Here is a 20,437-nt window from a genome sequence, read left to right on the forward strand (position 1 = left end):
GATTCCAGAGGCAATGTCGCTCGAGAGTACGTGCTCTGGTCGTTATGCCAGACATGAGCTATACTAATACAATAAGTGGTGTATGGGAATGAGTTTTTCTGACAAAAGGTAGAGCTTATATACCGCGAGTGGTCTAACTCCCACAGAGCTGTGGAGCCAAATGATATTTCTGCCAGAACTGCTTAGTTCTTAGATAGCTATTTCAGCATCAATACATTTTTCATATTTGAAAACATGAAAAACCATGTATAAAGCAGAAAGCTACTTTTTACAAAATACTCACAGTGACTATTTGAGAAGAGCAAACAGAAGCAGCTCCACGATGATAATCAGCCAGTTGAGGATCAGTCATGAATAAAACTATCCATATTATTTTTCGCTATATAAATTTTTAATAAACTAGTGCTTAATTGTAACGGTAAATATATAAGCAGTGACTTAGACTTATATAGCCTAATTATCATAGTATAGTTAAGGTTGGAATGGACCTTAAAGATCATCTAGTTCCAACCCCCCTGCCATGGGCAGGGGCATCCCACTAAAGCAGGCTGCCCAAGGCCCCTTCCAATACCTTAAACACCTCCAGGGATGGGGCATCTTTCATCCATTCCAGGAGGGAGAGGAAATATTAAAAATATAAAGGCTGTAAATGCAGAACTCTTAAATCCTGGAAAAAGTATGACTGAAAAAACCCCACATTCTGCATTAAAAAAGGAAAAAACCTACTATCAAGCTTCCATCTTTCAACTTCCTCAGTCTGAAGCCTGGAGAAAGGACCAGCGTTTCCTCCGTAACCTACCCAAACTCACCAGGCTGCTCTGCTTTGGCAGCCTCAGTGCACCATGACTTTCAGACAACAAAGGAAATGTCATCCCCCCCTTTCAGAAGGCAAGTCCAAGCGCCAAGAAGTGGCTGCCCTTGGAGCAATCCGTATGGCTTCCCCAGCAGGTTTAACACTACAGACGTTGTTCCTATAGAAATACTCACAACCCAAAACATAAAGATTTATTTGACTGGAGTTAAGGCAGCAATAAATAGCGGAGGTACAAGCAGCCTGCCTTCACCCTAAGGCAGGAGTGGTTACTTGGGTCTCAGTACATGCGCTTTTTTTTGAGAGAGGATTCTGCGTAACAGACTATGGAGCCCTCAGTCTGCTGGTACTCCATGGGGCCAGGTTCCGAGAAGGAAACCAGGTATGTAGAGCCCCTCTTCTCACTTCTTGTTGGAGTCACCTGTGTGTATTCCCCATGCTGTGCAGAGTAATTGAAATAATTTTCCATTGCATGTTGGGATGTAGTTCCCTGAGACACAGCAGCACACGCGATATTGTTCGGAAGTCCAGTCTGCTGCAGTGGACTGGAGACTTTGCTGGCAATCACTGGAAGACATAAGCCGGGAAACACACTCGCCAAGTTCAAGTTTGGGTTGGTACTAAGACGTATTTCTTTTGGTAGTTCTCCTAGTAGCCAAGTCTGTTTTTTCAAGGGAGTCCCCAAACTTGTGTTAGTATTTTTTAGCTGATTTTGTTGTTTGGCATGCCCAGCCCGCAAAGCTTCCGCAGAAAGATTTGTTAAGGTCTGATGATAAGGCTGCAATCCTGAGACAGCCGCTTTGGGAGTCGATTATTTCTCTGGAGCGTTATTTTGCCCTGGTGTGGCTTGTCCAACAATGTGCTGATTCGGAAAGAATGGCAGCATGCCCACCCCTGCGGCTGCTGACTTGAGAGGTTCTCCACAGGTTCCCATGCCTGAGCTCACTGATGGTATTATCTCTATTCCCAGTACCGATGCAGGAGCATGGCTGGAGGCTCTCCCAGCAAACCCCGTTTACCATTAGCCTGAATGTTTTCCATCTTCATTAGCTGCTGCTGTGGCAGTGGTAGGTGGGCAAGGCTCTGCAGCAGTGAATTGGATGTATTCCCCAGAAGTGAGCTATGATGAACTTTTTTCAACTGCAAAAATGGTGAGCCAAGTACTGAATTTATAAGCTGAGGTAAACCTGCAGATGCTCCAAGAACAGGTTTAACAGCATGACCACGCAACTGAGGCTGTAGCAGCATTTGCAACATTGCTGGGTTCTTAAAACTTTTCATAATCTGCGCTGGATTTGGCTCTGGAAGCAAACCTTTCCTATTGTTCTTCATCATTCTCTGTGCTGTTATAAGTGCTGCTAATGTGCTTCTGCCTCCTGGAGCACAGTATGACACCTGGACTCTCTTTCCTTTGATAGTCATGCCATCAGTTACTTCTTGAACTTCCTCAGCCTGCTCTGCTGTTTCATACTCATCCACCGCAAAGTCACCAATATAATTGTCTTCATCCTGACAGAAAACATGTTTATACATCTATGAGAAAGTTTGGATCAGTTCTTTAGAATCAGTGCAGCCTTTTTGCAATTTATGTGCACGAAGGCAGTTAGAGTGAATAAGATTTGTTGTCAGCTGGTTCACGTCCATCGCCTGCAAAGAGAGTGCTCTCATCCAGCTGTTTCCCCAGAAGTTCCAATCTCGTCTTTGCAGCAGAGTCTCTCTTCATATAGTTCATGAAGCCATAGGCATTTGAATGGCCAGTAACCTTGCCACAGACCAAAAAACACCTCTCAACATTGCCATAGGCACACACAAGTTCCTCAAACTCTTCTGACGTAAATGAAATGAGCAAATTCGTAATGCATAATAAAGCGTCTGCTGGTTGGAGTTGCACAGATATTTCTTTTCCCGACGAGAATACTAATGAAACTTCCGAATTGCGTTGTGAGCCTGCTCTCCATTTAACACAGTAGCAAACGCCGTTCTCTTATTTCTGTCCACATACCAATACTTGACTTCGTAATGTTTAGATAAGCCATGGATAAGTCAAGGCTCGGGTGCCGGGTTCCCCAGCAAGATCTTGCGCGTGTTGCTGAGATGGCGGCGGGTGGTCGCCGAGCGCCGCGCTGCGGCGGCCATCTTGCACGGGGAGCCGCGCAGCTCAGGCTCGCCGCGGGCACGCGGAGCCTCGGGACCACCCCTGCAACGCCGGGGGAGTTGCAGCCCCGAGCCCCGCGGCTCTCTTCACAGGCATCGACGTGTAGCTGATCCTCACAGGTCTTTATTAGCTGTTTAATAAACCAGAGCAATCGCTGATACTGAAACCTCTGAAAGCTCTTAGTGTGGCCAGATGGATCCATTTTAATCCAGGTCTTTCAGGGGAGCGGCTTGCAGACCTGTTACGTAAAGGATAAGCAGAAGTTTCAGTGACTGGTTATTTACAAACTTCGTAGCAATCTCTTAAAACTATGTCAGCCTTCACCATTCTTATTTTGGGTCTCTGCATGTTGTTCACCTCCCAGTTCTAAACCTCCCAGTTCTAATGTACTATGGAAAAGGATTTACTTTCTGGATTCATTTCCTTTCCTTATTTGCTATATACAGTTGATGTGCAAGGTTAACTAGTCATTCATATCCTATGAATAAGTGTCCATTTTGGTGAAAAGAGACGTAAAATGATTAATATGGCTTTAAATGTTTAAAAATTGAGTGCTACATTTTGTAATTTTTCAGGGTGAAAAACATTGTATGAACATAAATTTCCAGTGAGCAAAGTGCCACTGTAAATTAAATACAGACTTACTAAGGTTAATCAATCTCCATTGGTTCCACACCATCTTCTTCTGAGTCCACTTCCATGGGCTCCTCCTTATCCTTTGAGGGGTCCACTTCCATGGGCTCCACATCACGTGCTGGTGGGCGCTTAAACTTGGGCCTTACACCATTCCTTATCAGATGGAGCAGATAAGCACGCCAGGGCCCCAGGCTGTTCCATGGTTTGTTCACACCTTCAAAGGCATTGGCCCCATAAGTATTGGCAATGGCTTTCATGGCGTGAAGGGTGATGGTGTTTCTCCTTCTGGGCTGACCGTCCTTCAGGCTCTTGGGAGTTGTATTGCTCCTTGATGGTTGTTGGAGGCCATTTTGTGCTGCACCATTCACGGAGGAGCAGCTGCTTGCCTTACCACTCTGGCTTCCCTTCTCTCCAGACATGCTCAGCATCCGAGGTCCTCGAAGCTAAGTGACCCGTGTGTGAGTCCACAGCGTTGCTAGGTGCAGAGCCACCAGTCAGGTGGCTGGTGACAGCAGGAGGCCATTGTGATGTCGTAGTGATTGTGACCTGGGCGAAGGTGTGTTGCCCAATATGGCAGATTTGGGGGGGGGGGGCGGCATGGCCCGAAAGGGTCCCTAATGTGAGTGAAGGAGAAGGTTCATGGGGGCTTAGGGCCCCCTTTCCTGAGGGGGAGTGTGCTCCTGCCTGCTGTGCTGCTTGCCTGAGGGGGAGTGTGCCCATTGGCCACAGAGACCATCCTCTGCCTCTTCTCAGGAGCCCTGGGCTCCAGCCCCCTCCTCATCCCATGTTTCTAAACATTCAGTGATGAAGATCATTTACCTTCAGCATAAGAGATCAAGATTCAGCATCTTCATCTCACTTTAGAGAATACCTCAGTTGTCAAAATGCCATATTTTCTGCGATATCCCTAATGTCTTCATTTTGGTGTTTACAGTTGGAGAAGGAGGACTATCTAGTTCCTTGACCTGTGGTGTAATCTGATGCAGAGTTCATTGTGCTACTTGGCGTGGTGACCGTTCCAGTGTTATCAGTGGAACTGGTCCAAATAAAAAAAATACTCTCTTTATAGTCTCCTATGGTCCCTCAGTATGTGGGAATTGGCCTACGTTGTTGCTATGCCACTCTCCATGACTTTCCCCTCTACTCTGTGCTTGTGAGACCCCACGTGGAGTACTGTGTCCGTTTCTGGAATCCCCTGCATAAGAAGGATATGGAACTGTTGGAATGGGTCCAGAAGAGGGCCACAAAGATGATCAGAGGGCTGGCGAACCTCTGCTGTGAGGACTGTCTGAGAGAGTTGGGCCCAGGTGATTTTTTCTTTTCTACTTCCAGTTAGAGGTGGTGACATAGCACAGCTCAGACAGGTCTGGTCTATTAATAAATGGCTCCATGGCTGGTGTCACCACAATAACTTTGGGGTGTTTAATAATAGGATGGCCTACGTGGCACTGGGATTACAGGCTTTAGATGGGAGCCACCTTTGTCAGAGTGGGAGGAGGCTCTTTGCCCAGGAGCTTGTGGGGTTTGTAGATAGGGTTTTAAACTAGATACGAAGGAGGGGGGATAACATCAAGCTAGCCCTTAACAAGAGGTGGAAGGACAGGCATAAGGGGTCAGGTGTTAGGGCAGATACTTCTCCAAAACACCTTATAGGTAATAAAAGGTCCACTGGGAAGGTGATGCAACCAGTAGCCCAGCTGAAGTGCCTTTACACTAACGCACGAAGCTTGGGTAACAAGCAGGAGAAGCTGAAAGCTACCATGCTACTAGAAAGCTATGATCTAGTTGCCATCACAGAAATGTGGTGGGACAAATCCCATGACTGGAATGTGGCTGTCAATGGCTACAGGCTGTTCAGAAGGGACAGACCAAGAAGGAGAGGTGTTGCTCTCTATTTCAGGAAAGAAAGAGAATGTGAAGGGCTGTTGTTGAAGAGTAGCCACGAACAAGTTGAAAGCTTGTGGGTCAAAGTTAAAGATGGAGGAACCAATGGGAACCTTGTGGTTGGTGTATACTACAAGCCATCCGATCAAGGAGAGACAACCATTTGGAGATTAATCTGCTGTAGAAATTGAAGGGCTAGAAGATGGTTTTATTGGTATATTAGCAAAAATGGGAGGAATAGGAAAAATGTGAATTGATGAATGGGGCAGGGAAGCTGGTGACACAAGTGGAAAAAATTTACTTGCTGCTTGATTTGCTTTAGTTTTCACTGGTAAGACTTGCTGTCAGGAATTCAAGGTCACAGAGATCAGTCAGAAAGTCCAGAGGAAGGAAAACTTAGTGTGGAAGGATCATGTTAGGGAACATTTAAACAGATTGGATAGACTCAAGTCCATTTTTTAAGTCCACTTAATTACTGCTCAGACGTAAGAGTGAATGATTATTTTGGAGGATCAAAATAGTTTTTCTTACATTTTTCAATTCATCAAAAAATAATGATTTTGTGGAGTTTGGAGGTTTCTTCCCTTATTGACTGATCAAATGACCAAATAACTTCACCAGTTGATTAAATAGGCATAGGATTTTTTTTTCTTTAAAGTACTAATCAATCCCTTTTATTTTTTTTTTTGACAATTTTAATTCTATATACTTCAGTTTCATATTGTTCCTGAAATATGTGCTTAAGATATTCCAAAAGCAGCTGCATCATTTAGCAATATTCCATTTAGTTTCATGAAAAGTATCCTAACTGCTTAAAAATACAAGTGAATGTGTGTAATGCTGTGCTTGAAAAACGTCTGTTTCCTTCCCTAATCACTTAGGGACTTTTCAAGTACAGTTAACTGTAACTTCACCGAGTTTGTCTTTCTAACTCAGGTGAACATAGAAAAGCAGCATCAAGGAGGAAGACTGGGCTCTGAAATTTGTACTAATAATGCTTATTTCCATTTTACATTTTATTGTGGCCAACTCCTCACCAGAACTGTTAGAGAGGAACCATATTTTAAAGTGGTCTTCGAAAAATTGTAATGGTCATGGTGATTTTTTTTTTCCTTGTTATTGAAACAGTGCAAAAGAAAAGCTCTTTATTTGCTGCATAGAGGGATAGCTGTAGACTACAGACATAGCCATAACTTTATGGTATCTAGATGTGGGTGCAAAACACTGATTTTCCACTTTTCCATGTACAACTGCTTGACACTCTCTATAATCAACACCAGAGGAAACCCATCAAATAAGCTTGATTAATAGTTTCAACCAACGCATTTAAATTGCACAGAATTTTCTGTAATGTCACACTCACATGGCGTGGTATCTGTTCTAGATTTTATCCATCATAAGTGTTTACACACTATGGCACTCGAGCCACTGCTGTCTGTACAAAACCAATATACGTCAATTTTGCTGGCTGATGGGCATATGTTAGGCAATATTTTTAATGGGCCACAAATTAATTTCCATTGAAAAACATTAGATATCAGAAGGATAGACTATTAATCCAGTTATGCTAAACCTACCATCTGAAATACGTAGAGTAAAAGTCGAATAAACATGTTCTAAATTTTTTTTCTAATGGAATGCTTACCAAATATCTAGCAATGTATGACCTTTTTACTACTGTAAAGTTTATTTAATTTACCATTTATTATTATACTGACTAAACCCACAAATTCAAATATGGTTACATTGCCTTTGTGATGCTTTTCTATATGTTTTTGATACAGACTGTTTAGAAAGGATGACCTTTTCATTATAGATACAGGTATCTAGTACAGTCAAGCTGGGGCAGGACAAGACATGAGACTCGAGATTGTCTTGTTGCACCTGTATGAAGTAGCAGCATTCTCAAGATTTTTAGTTAAAATGTGATGTTGTTCTCTGGTAAACCAGTCACTCAAGTGCCTTCTCTTATACATCATGGGAGCTACTATACATTTGCATATTGTCACAAAATTTCAGGAGAGATTATTAAATGTTTGTGTCTCTTGATTAAGAGATTTCATTTCAGCGGCACATTTTCTAATCTTTCATGGAGAACTGAAAGAAGCTGATGACAGAATCGAGTTTGTATTATATTAAAGTCGGAAAGTAGTAAGTAGGGACAGTTGACCAGCTGGTAACACATGCAAAGTAAACATCCCTCTCACCTGCTGATTCTGCTTCAGGAGCATGGCCTGCAAAGCTCATGCCATCCCAGTATCAGCCTAACCTTTGCTGGTTTTCCATGGTCATAGCAAAACTTTGCATAGCTTAGTTCATTGCTGGGTTGTGGTTCTTGAAGTCTCTGAATGGGGCTTACAGAGGAAGTTTGTGTTACTGCATTTGACAGAGGTATTGAATTTTACTTCAGACTTGTTGGTCCGCCCTCAGCTAGATGCCTGTCCACTTGGTAATCCCCCATGAACAGAGCCCCTGGGGGCCCCGTGTAGGTTGAGAAATAATTAATCCACCCAGTGCAGGCTGCCTGGCAGTGTGTCACCCAAACATTGCATCACTGATGTAAAAAACTTCTCTCAACAGAGAATTCAAGTGCAGACTCTGTTGTGAGCTTGTCTGCTTTTTTGCTTTCCTGGTTCACAGTCTAAAGTAGTAGGCTATGCTCAGAACAGTTTTCATAGAGGCTGTAGTTACTAACAGGACTTGAATTCTTAGCATATTAAACAGTTTTGAAATGATGGTATCTGTCTTTCCTCAAAGTCTCTTTCCTAGATAAATGATACATTTACTTGACAAGAAAATGCTAGGGAAATAACAAATAATCATTTTGGAAAATCTCATGAAGTATCTTCTCACTGTTGCTGCTTTGTACTTGGAAACTGCCTACTGTGTTGATCTAGTATATTAATAATATACTACGCTTCTCAAGTCAAACACAAAAATAAAGTACATATAACAGAAATGCAATTTTAGTAGTGCTCAGTGTAGTGAAAGCAGGCCCTTTCTCCTAGGTAAGAGAAGAAAAAAAATACAACGCCTGTGCCCAGAGCACTCCAGATGGAATCCCAGTAGGCAGCATACTAGTGTAAATGAAAGCAGCTTTATTTATTTCAGGCAATGTACATTTTGCATTTCTATTATGTTTCTTTGCTTTCCTAGACATGGCATGCTAATATTCAATTACTAAGTCTTTATGATTTTTTATTTTCTAGTAAGTTTTGTCACAAAGAGATTCTACATTTTCCTTGTATTAAGAATATGTTTATGTTATGACAAGATTGGTTTCAAAGCACTTACAATCCTTTTGTGTTCCAGTATGCTTCAATATAGTTGAAATAATATATATTATGCCAAATAAAACACCTAGGGTAGCAAACAATTTTATCTTGTTAAATTCTTTAAAATAATTTATGTAAGCTGTGCTGTAACAACTTTCTGGAGCTCAAAATATAAATGTAGGTTGTCATGGATACACGCATGAGAAGGCTTCCTTTATAAATAAGTTATGAGTCTGACAATTTATTTTTAGTACATAAAAGTAGATTTAAAAAAAATAGTAGTATATAACTAGCGTCATTATTAGTTACTCTGATTACACTTAAATACAATTTCTTCCTGTTAATCATCTAAAAATATTTTTAAACATTGAGGTTTATGAAGATGTCAAAATGACTGATGAGAGCTGTGGGCTTTTCTCTCACCTGTTTGACACTCTTTTCTACCAAGTGTGCCTGAGGTGGAATTTGTGTTTTTCTTACCATCAGTTAGAAAGTTGGGCTTTTTTATCTAGTACAGGGTCAAGCAGTGCTTTCAGGTCTGATGATACTTCAGCTGGCACTTTTGTCTCCCAGTACTTGAACTGGATACAGTAATTATAACATGTAGCTGGATAAGCTAAATAATTCATGGAAATTTCAAGTCAGAAGATACCTTCTGGTATCATGTTATATTTTGCTCCTCCTCTGCTATATCAGTAGTGCAAAAGGCAATGCCCTACCATGTGATTTTTCTATTACTGCGGATTATAAAACAGAAAGTTGTAAGCCTGTGATTAAAAAAAAATAAATAAATTAGGAACATAGATTGTTGAGAATAATTCACAGTAACAACATAAAAGTATACTAAACAAATGATGCTTTTAACATTTTTCATCTGTAGATTTTTACAGAACACCAAACAGAGGACATGCTAACTTATAGCTCTCAAACTGGATGTATCTTGACATAAAGTACAACAAACCAAAATAAAGCAAACCCTTAAAGAGGGTATATGGAGGATTTCCAGAGAGTAAGAACAAAATATTAACAATTATTTAGAAAATCACATTTCTCTGAAGAGTACATGAATGTTCATCTCCTGCTTCTTGCACGAACTGTGAGTTAAAACCAGATTGTATTTAGAATTTATACAGTTCTTTTCATGGAATCATTATGGTAATTAAAAATGTATGGAAAATTCTATGTGTGAAATATACTCCCAAGAGCTTAATTGTTTGAAGTTTGTATCAAACATCAAATGATTTGGAAAAACAGATGTCAAAGATATTGATGACCTGTAGAGATCATAGAATCATAGAATATTTTGGGTTGGAAGGGACCTTAAAGATCACCAGTGGGACACCTCCACTGGATCAGGCTGCCCAAGGCCCCATCCAACCTGGCCTTGAACACCTCCAGGGATGGGGCATCCACACCTTCCCTGGGCAATCTGTGCCAGTGCCTCACCACCCTCATGGTGAAGAAATTCTTCCTTATGTGTAGCCTAAATCTGCCCCTCTCCAGTTTATACCCATTCCCACTCATCCTGTCCCTGCAAGTCTTTGTGAACAGTCCCTCCCCAGCTTTCCTGTAGCCCCTTTCACATACTGCAAGGTCGCTATAAGATCTCCTCGGAGCCTTCTCTTCTCCAGGCTGAACAAGCCTAACTCTCTCAGCCTGTCCTCGTATGGGAGGTGCTCCAGCCCTCTGATCATCTTTATAGCCCTCCTCTGGATGTTCATTGTTATTTTCTAGAATTTCTTATTTGATTAGGTTTGTGCAGCTTCAACAGTCAGTTTTCTGTTTTTTTTTCTCCTCTGAATTAGCTTAACAGCTGTAGTAAAATGAGTTCCTTCCAACACAGGACATTCTATGATTCTGTAATACATAAATCATATCCATAGATGGTCTGTTCCAGTAAGAATCAGAAAGTCTTTTTTATGTGTCTGAAAAAAAACTGATGACTTGTGGCCTAAATACGACAGATACTTTATACCTAACACATAAGGCATATGTGTTTAGTGCCAACAAACCAGGAAGAATCTGTTTGCCTTCTGGGCTAAGGCATAAAATCACCAAGCCAAAATTTCAGACCTAGCATATTAAGAAAGTACTAAAAATATGAAAGAGAGGGTGAAATCACTAAGTCTGGGAGAGAATCTGTCTGGGAGAGAATCTGAGAGAATTTGTGAAGGCTGCCAGCATCACCATTTTTTCATGAAGTAGAACATGGGATTGCCGCATTCGGAAACTGCTATGTCTCAAATTTATTTTCAGGTTCTAGTGGTAGAGAAAGGGCATAAAATATACATGTACTGTCTTTGCTTGTTATTTGAAAAATCTTACTAGTAAGTATTCATAAGTAGGAGTAGAATTACTAGATTTGTACAAATAATGGGATTCAAAGAACAGCGCTTCATCTAACAGGCTATGCCCGTTGGACGTTACAGGACAGTCCACAATGAGGACACTAACCTGACAAATTCTTGCTAGGTATGGCAAAAGAAAGCTCCTCCAGAAAAGCCTTCCAGGAACTCTATGTTGCCAGTGGGACCTGTCCATCAGTGTTGGTATGAGTGGCTAGAGTTTTGTAGTAGTGATAAGGGAGCCAGGAGCACAGTGCAGTGTTAGAAAATGCGTGCTTAAAGGGCAGTGCAGAGGCTTTCCACACAACTGAGTGACACTTTCAAGAAAAATAGTACTCTTTTCTTTCGCTCTGTTTTCCTGCTTCTCTGGATTCTGCTGTTGCTATGTCTCAATAGTATGTGTGTTCTCTTTGGAGATATGGAAATGCATGGGCAGCTTGTCTCCTCAAATAAACGAGTAGTTAGGCTGTCATAAGTAGTACTATAGTTGTGCTCTACCAAAAAAGACAGATTCTTCTGCAGTGCAGTTCTATATTCCACTTGCAGTCTTCTACCTGGTTTAAGAGTTTAGAACTGCATGAACAGGGGACTGTTGTTTCTACTTGCTTAGTTCTGAGGTTCACAAACAAGTGTTTAAAAATTCATCCCCAAAGTAATAGAGTTTAGACAGGCATTTTTGGAGTAAGAGTGATGGCTTTTCAAATGAACTGATATTGATTAATTTATAAACTGTGAAAGAGATGTGATGCAATGTAAAAACAACAATGAGCATTTAGTTTCTGATTTCCTAATTTCTGTGGCAAGGAACTAAACTATGCTTTACATCTGAGGAGAAGGGTTTAAATCCTTTAACAACAACAAAAGGGATTTAAAATATACAAGCACAGTTTTTTTCTATATATCAAAGAAAAAAATACTGGAAAATGCTTCCTCCCAATCAGCAATTTTTTTCAGCAATTTCGCAGGTATCTGCAGTCACAGAACTTCAGAAATGTATCATTTACATGCAATATCAGACTCTAGTAAAACGCTTATAATATAAGAAACTATGAGAGAATGTCATATTTAATAGTGGTATATGTGCTTGATAGGTTGGAGTCTTCTGCCAGAGCTAGAAGGATTTTTAGGAAGTCAGTGCAGACCTTTTTTATAGGCGTCTGCCTTGGTGCCTTCAAACAGCATTCCCTGGAAACAGTTAGGCAAGCGCAAGCTGAGACTGCAGCTTATTTGACACAATTGATGTTCTTTTTACTGTTGTGCTCATCTGGCACTTTTCATGTTACCCATCTGTTGTGTCTCGGTAGAAAACGAGATTACTGTCTCTGGAGGGCATGGGCTACTTTTCCAACAGTTTTGATCAGTGATCAATCCAAAAGGCCCCGAACTTTGATTTTGTCCCCAGTGTGCCACTGGATGCAAATACGTAGTAAATGCAACAGATACCTGTATCGCACCATTCAGAGTTTGTCACTGTCAGGCTGTGCTTATGATTGTCCCAGTAAAAATGTAGATTTAAAATTGCAGGCATTTGTGAGCCCAGGATATATACAAGAATGTATGTGGACTTGGTGAAATTAAGTCAAAACAAAACCTGTAAAATGCTAAAAATAGACTTGATTAAGCTGGTCAGTTTGAAAATTTATTTTAAAGTAGACCATGAGAGTCATTTATATGTATTTGAAAAGTGTTGTTTAGAATAATACTTCTTGTTGCATAACTTGATCCAGCTTTTGCCATTCACCTTTTGTTTAATGTCATGAAGATGCCAGTATTACACTTTCCTTTGAGTTACTTAAATGAAAAACACAAATTGCAAAGGGGATACAGAGAGTCAGCAGCCCTGTAAGTAATTTTTCCCTTGTCTGGCAGAAGACATTGCAGCTCAAAATGAGTGAGTTAAAAATACAACTCTTGTGCAAGATTATCTTTCCAGTGAGTCTGAAACTTTTGTGGAGGATTTAATAATAAAAACTCAAGTATACAGTTAGTTAATTCATAGCACCTGTGTAATAAGCATAATCTTTGCTCTTTACCAAGGACTTTTTGCTGCTCTTAGTTGCTAGCACTACACCTGTTTGTGTTTAATTGTTTTGACAATCTTCCTGCGGCTGCTTCTGTTGTGCTGCCTGCTTTGTCAATCTGTCCTGGGCCATCTGTCACTGGGGTGTTTCCTCACGAGTGTGAGGGTGCCCCAGTATGGTCTTCTCTGGTTTGGTGTCTGAACCATTCATTGACAGACGCGCTTCACCATATGCAATTGCTGGCCAGATTAGTTCCTCAAACCAATACGAATACACAGCTAACTGAGTAGCTGGGGAAAGTACTAAAGGCAGCACAGGATTAGCTGTCTGCACTGATGCATGCTGAAGATGATTAAAAGTTTGTGGAAGGCAATTCTCAGTAAACCAGGCAGATCAGTAATTAAACACTAAATGTGTTCAGCCCTGCAGGTCTGAGCCAAGTGGTTGCATGAGGCTTAATCATCAGGGATGGTGTCTGCTCTAGGCTAAGGCCTTTGCCTTTGGTAGAAGGGTAAAGCTGGTGTGGGAAATGCATGCAGATATGCAGATACTCAGTACAGGTGGAAAATATCATTTGGTTATCTTGGTTCTTTATAACCCCGTAGCAGAAGGCATTACAGTTATTTGAAATTCTTTGCCACTTTCAAAGGATACAAATCTACTTTTCAGCTCTGGAGGGCTGTGAGCTGAGGTGAGAAAGATCCTCCTGTTGCATACTGCAGCTGTCTGCAGCAAATGAAGAGAAGTGCCTTATTGCAAGATAGTTGCTGGCTAGGGCCTGTGTTGAAATGCTTAGCAGTCAGGGTGAATTGCTCCCTTTAATGATGTTTCCTTTTTCTCCCTGTATTATATTAACAAAGATAGTGAAGCCTATGAAATGTTTCCCATTTATCTATAGGAAAATATTAGGCCAACATAACTCAGTAGCAGTTGATAGCTGAGCTGGAAATGATAGAGAAAATGAGGTTACATGTCAAACCTGAGAAAGCATTAACACAAAGTTAAAGAGTACAGAGAAAAATATGATGGCTAAGACTAATGGTTAATATGATGGAAAGAAACTTCTAGCGTGAGCAGAAATCTGAATATTTGAACATCCTAATTTCTGTCATATGCTGTAGAGGTTTACAGAACTAACAGCTTGCCTACACTTGTAGGTCAATTTAAATTAAGATAGACTGTAATTTAAAATGCAGTATTTGTTTCTGAGTAACAATCAACCATGGACATTTCTAGTCCCAAAATAAAAGCGTTATATGCCTATGTGTTTGAATCGCTTTCAAAGATAAACTCTAATAGGCTGCAAACTGCAGTTAAAGAGGAAAGTGTGGTGAAATATACCATTTGAGGATACAGCTTCAATAGCAACTGAAGGTAAAATGGTGAAAATTATCAAGACTTGCTGCCAGTAGCCACAGAAGTGAACCTACAAATAATAGTAAAAGCTGCTTGTGACATGTCTGTTCAAACTTTCATTTTCTGTATGTATAATCTGACCTTGAGACTGCATCTCCACTTGCATATTTTGTAACTTGGAACAATCTAACAGGGTCACTGAGAGAACACCTCTGACAGGGAAGCACTGGGAGAGCATGCACTGCTCAGATCACCTGCTGTCTCCAGGTCCAGTCCCCCTGGTCTTCCGCAGTGGCAATGTGCTGTAGTACCCCTGAAATCTCCTGTGGTAGCTAGGTACCTTCCCAAGCAAAAGCCAGATGCAGATCAGTTCAAGGTGACCTCAAGTTAGTAGTAAGTAGGTGTATAAAATGATTTAGTCATATTTGATATTCATCACACACTGATAAAACTTAATAGAAAGAATACCCTTTACTCTGACTTTCTAGTCAGTTGCCAAAAGCCATAATTTAGAGGTACATACAATACAGTTTATGTCCATGCTTGAAATCATCTATAGCATTGCCTGCATCTAGGACAAATTACTTAATTAACATTTAATACGTGTATAGACATTATGTAAATATGTGTATCTGTGCCTGGGCAAGAGGGAGTAAGGGTATGAGCATGTGGCAGAAGACCTATGAAATACCTTAGCAAAGATAGCAGCACAAAAAGCTACCTCAGGCATGCTGTGAATAGAAAAGATGCAAGAACGGTGGAGAAATCTAGAAATTAATTATCAGCTGAGTTAAGCTTCAAGAAAATGGGAGTTGCTTAAGATGTTATGATAAGCATAAAATTAAGCATACTTTATGCAAACTTTATAACATATACTTCCAGTTTTCTGATTTTTGCAAGAAATGAATTAAATGAATTAAAATGAGTGTATTTAAAAAAACCCCACTATTGCTGTTGTAAATATAGGCTTCAATTCATCCATCTACTCTTCAACATTGTTTAGCTTATGGACCTGCAAAGGGACTTGGTAGTAAGATGCCCGATACTTCTTGACTACACCTGTGAAATGCTTTATTAGTTCCGACTTTTAAATAAGACTTTCTGAATGACTTCTTTTTCTAGTGCCATCCTGCCATTTCCTCTACAACAAACCTAGGAGATGGCCAAAGTGTGTTAAGAAGACCTACCAGCTTTTCGGTATCTCTGTAGTATTCCCATGATGAGCACTGCAGGCAAAAGTGTGCAAAGGTAGCTCTATTTTCTCTCCTGTTTGCTACCCCCTGGGCAGTGCAAGCCCTTGGAGAAGCAGGAAAGGTACTCCAAGACTAAGGAGGCCTTGGCAAAGTGGCTCTATAGCTGAACTTTGAAGAAGATATATCTTCTCAAATATTTTGTTGTACCTGGGAGAAACAGCGGTGATATCACGGGAAAACTCCACTGCCTCTTACTGATGGTTGTCCCTAGTTATGCAGTAGCCACACGGGAGAGTTTGCTTTCTACTATGCTGAACAATACATTTTTTTGGTGTCTTTGTCCTGCCCTTTGTGCTTTTCATTTACACAGTGTCTCTTATTTCATAAAGTAATTGTTAACTGATCAGGACAGGAGAGCAGTAGCTGAGTTTATCGTCCATAATAGCTTTGCTAAATGTTTGCCTTCAGGTTGAGAGTGCTGGACATTTTTGGTGTGCTTAGAGTGGTCTGGATGTTAATGAGCTTCTCAGCAATAATCTGTAGTACTCCCAGAGGTGTTACAGTTTACTGTATCAGGGCTTTCTAAGTGTAGGATTATTATCGTGTTTGATGGCAGGAATTTACAAAGAGCACTCTTAAAAATGCTTTCCATGAACAGTAGGCTTAAGGAGAATAGAAATCTCTCTGTGTTGCAGGAAGCCATGGAATTTGTCTTCTATTTATTATGCTTTCCTGTGGTACCAAAGATGCTGCTTGGCAAGAGACAAAGAAGTAGTTGTGAGTATTGATGGTGCAGTGAGCATGCTTCAGGGATGATGTGTTTTAATATGAAAGCGGCAGCTCTCTCTTTCAGCTCTAGCAAAGTAGGAACTTAAATCCTAAAGGGATTGCTACATCTTTTCATCTCCTAATGGGCCTCAGATTGTAGAAGAGCTGAGCTGAGCACTTGCTTTTTCCAGCAGGATAGAATAGAAAAACTCCAACTTTTTCTCTGAAGAGATAACAAGCCGCACAAACTAAACAAAAACCAACATCTGCCTCATCTTTCACTATATTTTTTAACCATTGTTGTCAGTATCTATGAAAAAAAAGCTTTTCAGAATTTGCTTCTTTTCTTTTTTCTAGCCCTTCATGATTTATGCTTACCAAAAGCTTGTGAAGGCTGCTGCCAAAACAAAGAAATCTCCTTGCTTGGCTCTTCTCAAACTTACACTCGAGAGCCTCAGAATCACTGCAGTATTGCTTATAGGTCAATATGTTAAAATTAATTAAAATGAAGGTCAAACAGGGATAAAGAGCTCTGTGAAAAGGCCAAGGACTTTGTGGTGGAAGTGAAGCTCTACTGTCCTGTTTTCAGAGCTCCCCTGCTGCCACTGACAGAGGTTAGTATTCTTGCACTCACTTTCTGCAAATCCAAATGACTAGGCTAGGCATAAAGCCATGGAAAACAGGCCTGTGAAAGAAGGTTGGTGTGTATTAAACACTGCAGCACATAACAGCCCTTGTCCCTAAGGTACTGTTTGCAGAAGAAGGCAATGATAGAGCTCGTCTCAAAGACTGGAAGCTCTGTAGAAACTAGAAGATGCATTTGGCTCACTATTTTTAGTTTATTAAAGCTATCTGTTATATTTCTTTATTGTCTTTAGCTCTCTAGACTCCTCAGGGATTTGTTACTCTACTCATTGAGAAGGGCGGTATGCTATGATTTCTCTGCCTTCTTTGTCCCTAACAAATAGGCTGAATATTTTGGTTTACACCAGATGCCTAATGCAAAACAGATGTGAAAGGGTCAAGGTAGTGATGAGTCTGGTACCTTCCCAAGAAACACTTTCCTGATCTTCATATGTAGAGAAGTTATCAGTGTGGCTTGGGCAGATGGAGTATAGGGAAAAGGTGTGGTCTTGGGAGTGTTGGGAGTCCTTGTTTCTGATTTGTTTGAATGTTTTACTTTCTTTTTACTATGAAACCCAAAAGCTTAATTTCAGAAGATTTTATTTACTTATTCTGGTTCTACTTCACTATCAACAGCAAGCGTTCTTTCCTCCTTTTGTGAAACAAATATATTCAGAACTCAAGGAAGAAGGCATTCAAATACATATAATTGAAACTATCTGCCAAGTTATAACGAGAAATTTATCTGCACAAATTTCTTCACAAGGGAATGGCTTCCAGTGTTCTGCTCGTTCTGTTCCACAGACAACCCATAGTCTGACCTCTGCATCTTTGAAGTTTTATAATTTTGCCATGTACAGTGGGGTGGAACAGGTGAGAGAGCTCTTCTAGTCAGCCTTGCACTATGTTCTGGGACATTATATTCTGGGCAGAAGAATTTTTTATACAGCAGTGAGGCTGAATAAGGACATTCACAGAATTCTTGAGATGGAGCTGGCTCCATTCTTGAGGAGGAGCTGGCTGGTACGCATGTCTTCAAAAGAAGCATAAAGGTACTGGGCTTCCACCTCTACACATAGGTGTGTTCTACATGGGCCCCAATATACGGGCTTTGGTGAATATCTACATAGAAAGGAAACGCTTCCTTCGGAGAGGAAGACCGGGGTGTGAACACCAATCCTTACCCTGCTCTACTGGGATAACTTCACTGTTTCTAAGATTATCTGTTTACCTTGGAGGACCTGATGATATCGGCTGAGGTACTGAGTATCCCTGTTCTCCCCCAAGTTGTCTGTCCATAAACAAACTTTAAAAAGCAAACCATAAGTATTGTTTCATGTTAGAGAGTTTTAGATTTGCAAACCTTCTGCAAACCACTGTTGACAGTAATATGTAAGCCAAGCAGATTACCGTAGCTTTATGGAAACAATGTTCTTCATCGCTTTCCCCTCATTTAGAGAAATATTCTGCTTTTGTTGATGACTGTAGACAATAATAAGAATGAATTATAAACAGATGATAAAAATATATGCACTCTGGGGATTAAAAGGCAGTGTGAAAATGGCAGATCAATGAAGTACAGCCAAGTAAATTGTGTGTGTATTTTCTAAGCTGAGTTATGAAAGCTTCAAACTTTACTGAGAAGTGGTTGTTTTTCCTCCATAATCTGAGTAAAAACTGTTCATTACTGGCAAAATGAAAAATTACCATTGCTTTACAGGAGATACAACAGGTACAGCTTTTGTACTTTATAACTCTTCCCTCGTGTAATCTTCACTGCCTCCAAAAAAAAAAATCGTGGGGGGAAAAAAGGTATTTCTCTTTTATCTGGAGATCTGCCATTATTAATATCTTCATTAGCTGGGAAAGCCAGTTACTGCCCCAAATGGAAACATGCTTTGGTATACTTGCATTGCCCCAGCACTGTTACTTCATGCGTTTGCATGTCTTTAAAAGCATTATTCTGTACATAGTTTTAAGAGTAAAATGAGCTGAATCCTGAACTTGTTTTAGGTTTGTCTTTCTTTCTTCTTTTCCAGAATGTGCATATTAACACTGATACTGTTATAGTACCGCTGCTAACCGCTGCCACTTGCCGCTAGCGCCTCGGTACAACATCAGATCAATGAAACTATGCTCCCTAGGACTATTATATCAGTAAATCGAGTGAAATAATTTTTTTCCCCCCCTCTCAATCTTTGCTGCCTGAGCGTTGGCCCCTCCCCTCATGCCAGTTTCCCTCTCCTCGCAATGCTGTGGGAAAGAAAGTGCAAGTACACACACAGACACACACACGGGCTCTTGCTTTATTTAAATTATCTGCTTTTCGCCCAGAGAAGCGGAGGAGCGAGGCGCATGGCTCCCCGTGGCTGGGAGAGGCTGACCTGGCTGCTCCCGGAGGAGGGCAGGAGGGAGAGAGCGGGAGCAGCCGCGCTCGCTGCAGCCTCTTTTTTTATGCGAGCTGCCCCTTTCCGCTCAGCCAGTGCAGCCTGCCCCGAGCGGCGGGCTGGTCGCCTCCATCCCAGCCGCATTTGGCATGCACGAGCGCTGCCGTTCCCCACGTAGGAGGCCGGTTTCTCGAGGCTCGCCTGGGCGGCTGCAGCGCTGTGCCCGCGGCGGGGAGCCCTGCCCTGCGGCGGGCGGGATGTGCCCTGCGCCCCGCGCCCCGGCGGGCCGCTCCCGCGGTAGGCGCGGCCACCTGCGCGCCTGATCTCCCCGCTGGGGTCATGAATCAGGCCGATGCTCCCCGTCCGCTCAACTGGACCATCCGCAAGCTGTGCCATGCCGCCTTCCTCCCCTCCGTCAGACTTCTCAAGGTACGGTGACCGCCGGCCGGGGGATGCGGGGAAACTTCATTTTTAAATAGTCCCAACTTTACCATTAATTAGCTTCTCTGCCACCTTCAAACCCGCTGAAGTTACCGTATTTGTGTTTGTGAGCTCCGATTCGACATGTTTTTCTGTCGAGAAAGGTCTGTGAGAGGGGTAAAAATGGGGGAGTAAGGGATGGTGGATGTCAGCTGTGCTTCAGCTCGCCTTGTCTTAGAAAAAATCCAGCCCTGAACTTCTAGGGGTGAGGAAGGAGCCTGTTTCTAAGGTGTGTTCCTTCATGAGGAATCCTTTGCTACCCATTGTTTGGGTTTTATGTAGTACCTAGGTAATACCCAGAGGTCCAGCACTGCTCAGACCAACTTGTAAGTGGAACGGTATGTGAGTGGACAGAAATCATCATGGTTTGCTGAAAGCTCTACAGGGGAACAGGTTCAGTCAAAAACTGGCAGTGCAAGCAGCATCAGTGAAACTTTCTGATGATTATTTTTTCTTTGTTTGAGACAAGGGGCATGGTTTTGAAGGTGCTTTTGAAGGTGTT

General features: G+C 41.5%; 1 protein-coding gene and 1 pseudogene across 3 annotated transcripts in view; one reads left to right on the plus strand and one right to left on the minus strand.

The window, feature by feature from the left end:
- Nucleotides 1–1,044: 1,044 nt before the first annotated feature.
- On the minus strand, nt 1,045–3,048 carry LOC104062089 (ribonucleoprotein PTB-binding 2-like; annotated as a pseudogene).
- Nucleotides 3,049–19,652: 16,604 nt separating this feature from the next.
- Nucleotides 19,653–20,437, plus strand: part of TRPM3 (transient receptor potential cation channel subfamily M member 3) — a 248,459-nt gene continuing 247,674 nt past the window's right edge. For all 3 annotated transcript variants that reach the window (XM_054054264.1, XM_054054265.1, XM_054054266.1), the window contains exon 1: nt 19,653–19,884. In XM_054054264.1, the coding sequence (XP_053910239.1) occupies nt 19,795–19,884 (90 nt within the window). In that variant the 5' untranslated portion in view covers nt 19,653–19,794. The remainder of the gene's footprint in view (nt 19,885–20,437) is intronic.

The sequence above is a fragment of the Cuculus canorus genome, chromosome Z (genome assembly GCF_017976375.1).
Source record: "Cuculus canorus isolate bCucCan1 chromosome Z, bCucCan1.pri, whole genome shotgun sequence".
NCBI lineage: Eukaryota > Metazoa > Chordata > Aves > Cuculiformes > Cuculidae > Cuculus > Cuculus canorus.